The sequence below is a fragment of the Amphimedon queenslandica genome, unplaced genomic scaffold (genome assembly GCF_000090795.2).
Source record: "Amphimedon queenslandica unplaced genomic scaffold, v1.1 AMPQUscaffold_2719_Cont25280, whole genome shotgun sequence".
Classification (NCBI taxonomy): domain Eukaryota; kingdom Metazoa; phylum Porifera; class Demospongiae; order Haplosclerida; family Niphatidae; genus Amphimedon; species Amphimedon queenslandica.
The window spans coordinates 1-1328 of record NW_003556947.1 but is presented as its reverse complement, the minus strand read 5'-3'; the positions used below and the strand labels follow the sequence as shown (position 1 = coordinate 1328).

Below are 1328 nucleotides of genomic sequence, written 5' to 3'. Positions count from 1 at the left end.
TCATCACACAATCATCACTATCATCATTATTATTATTATTAGTGATAACAGTAGGTGGTTTTTTGGGGCAATTAGCTTTATCGTTGTTCTTACTGTCTGATGGCCTACTTCTCTTATCACGAGCTACCTTTGGTGGTGGCATATTTTTTTGATTTTTTGCTTGTGGCTCATCGATAGTTCCAGTAAGTGTACGCTTTCTACTGCCACAATCTGTAGGAATGGCATATTGTGGGAGGTCTGGCCTGTACAATTGTCTCAACCTGTTTATTTCTTTTATGCTACAAGAGGAAACCATCAATGATTTGGGGTTGAAACATGTCAAATGGACACCAGACAGTGTTCGTACTCGTGATAGAGCAACGTAAGCCATTCCTGCACTAAATACGTTTTCAGACAGATCAATGATTGCATTATCTAGTGACAGTCCCTGGCATTTGTGTATGGTAACAGCAAAAGCTAATATCAAAGGAAACTGGCTTCTATACACAAAGACATTTTTCATTACCATAAACTTTCTCTTCACTTTTTCAATCTCACAAGGATCAGTTATTCTATCAAAATTAACTGTTATGCGTGTTTCTGAAATGGCCTGCACTGTACCAAGTGCTCCATTCACTAATCCCTTTTCAACATTTACATTGCACCGCAACATTACTCTAGCCCCCACAGCCAATTTTAATTTGGCTTCTAAACCACCAGTATTGTTAATATCTTTATTTAATTCTTTTAACTTTTTCTCAACCTTTTTTTCTAAATCATCATCATCTTTCTTTCTACGTACATGTATGTTGCCAGTACCATCAATTAAATTTGTGGCTCTTATTTTTATGGTAGGACTTGGTAGATTAGCCAGCATTGTTTCATTAAATTCTTTGCACATGTCTACTTTTGGAAACAGGCAAACTGGGGCGTTACCACCCTGTTGTAATATTTTAAATTTTTTCTCAATGGGCATCGAAAATACCCTTTCGGAAAGTGTAGCGAGAGTCTCATCGTCTGGAAAGCCACGTCTCACTTTGTCCAACATTTCCGAAAATTTCTGGTCTGTTTTTTGTCTTTCATTTATTGTCAATTCGTCATAGGTGACAGTATCACGCCATATGTTCACTGCACCCATACTACCAAGTCTGTATTTCAGTGTTGATGCTGTTACTTTGTCAAACACTGGTTGTCCACGAACTGGTGGCAATTGAAGGATGTCACCAACAAAGAGGACATTCTTGCCACCAAACCATTCGTCTGATTCGAATAAGTCATTCATTCTCATGTGTATGTAAGTGAGATTGAGGCTAGAAACCATGGACACTTCATCAATGATTACCATTTTC

The 1328-nt window shown here is 37.9% G+C and overlaps 1 protein-coding gene across 1 annotated transcript; it reads right to left on the bottom strand.

Annotated features, from left to right (window-relative positions):
* Positions 1 to 93: 93 nt before the first annotated feature.
* On the bottom strand, positions 94 to 1261 carry LOC100634875 (ATP-dependent DNA helicase pif1-like; the record flags this gene model as incomplete). The annotated part of the gene is made up of 2 exons (XM_011411084.1): positions 782 to 1261; positions 94 to 622 (listed from the first exon to the last, which is right to left on the bottom strand). Coding segments are annotated over exons 1-2 (1009 nt in total), but the record flags the coding sequence as incomplete, so codon positions are not given.
* Positions 1262 to 1328: the final 67 nt, after the last annotated feature.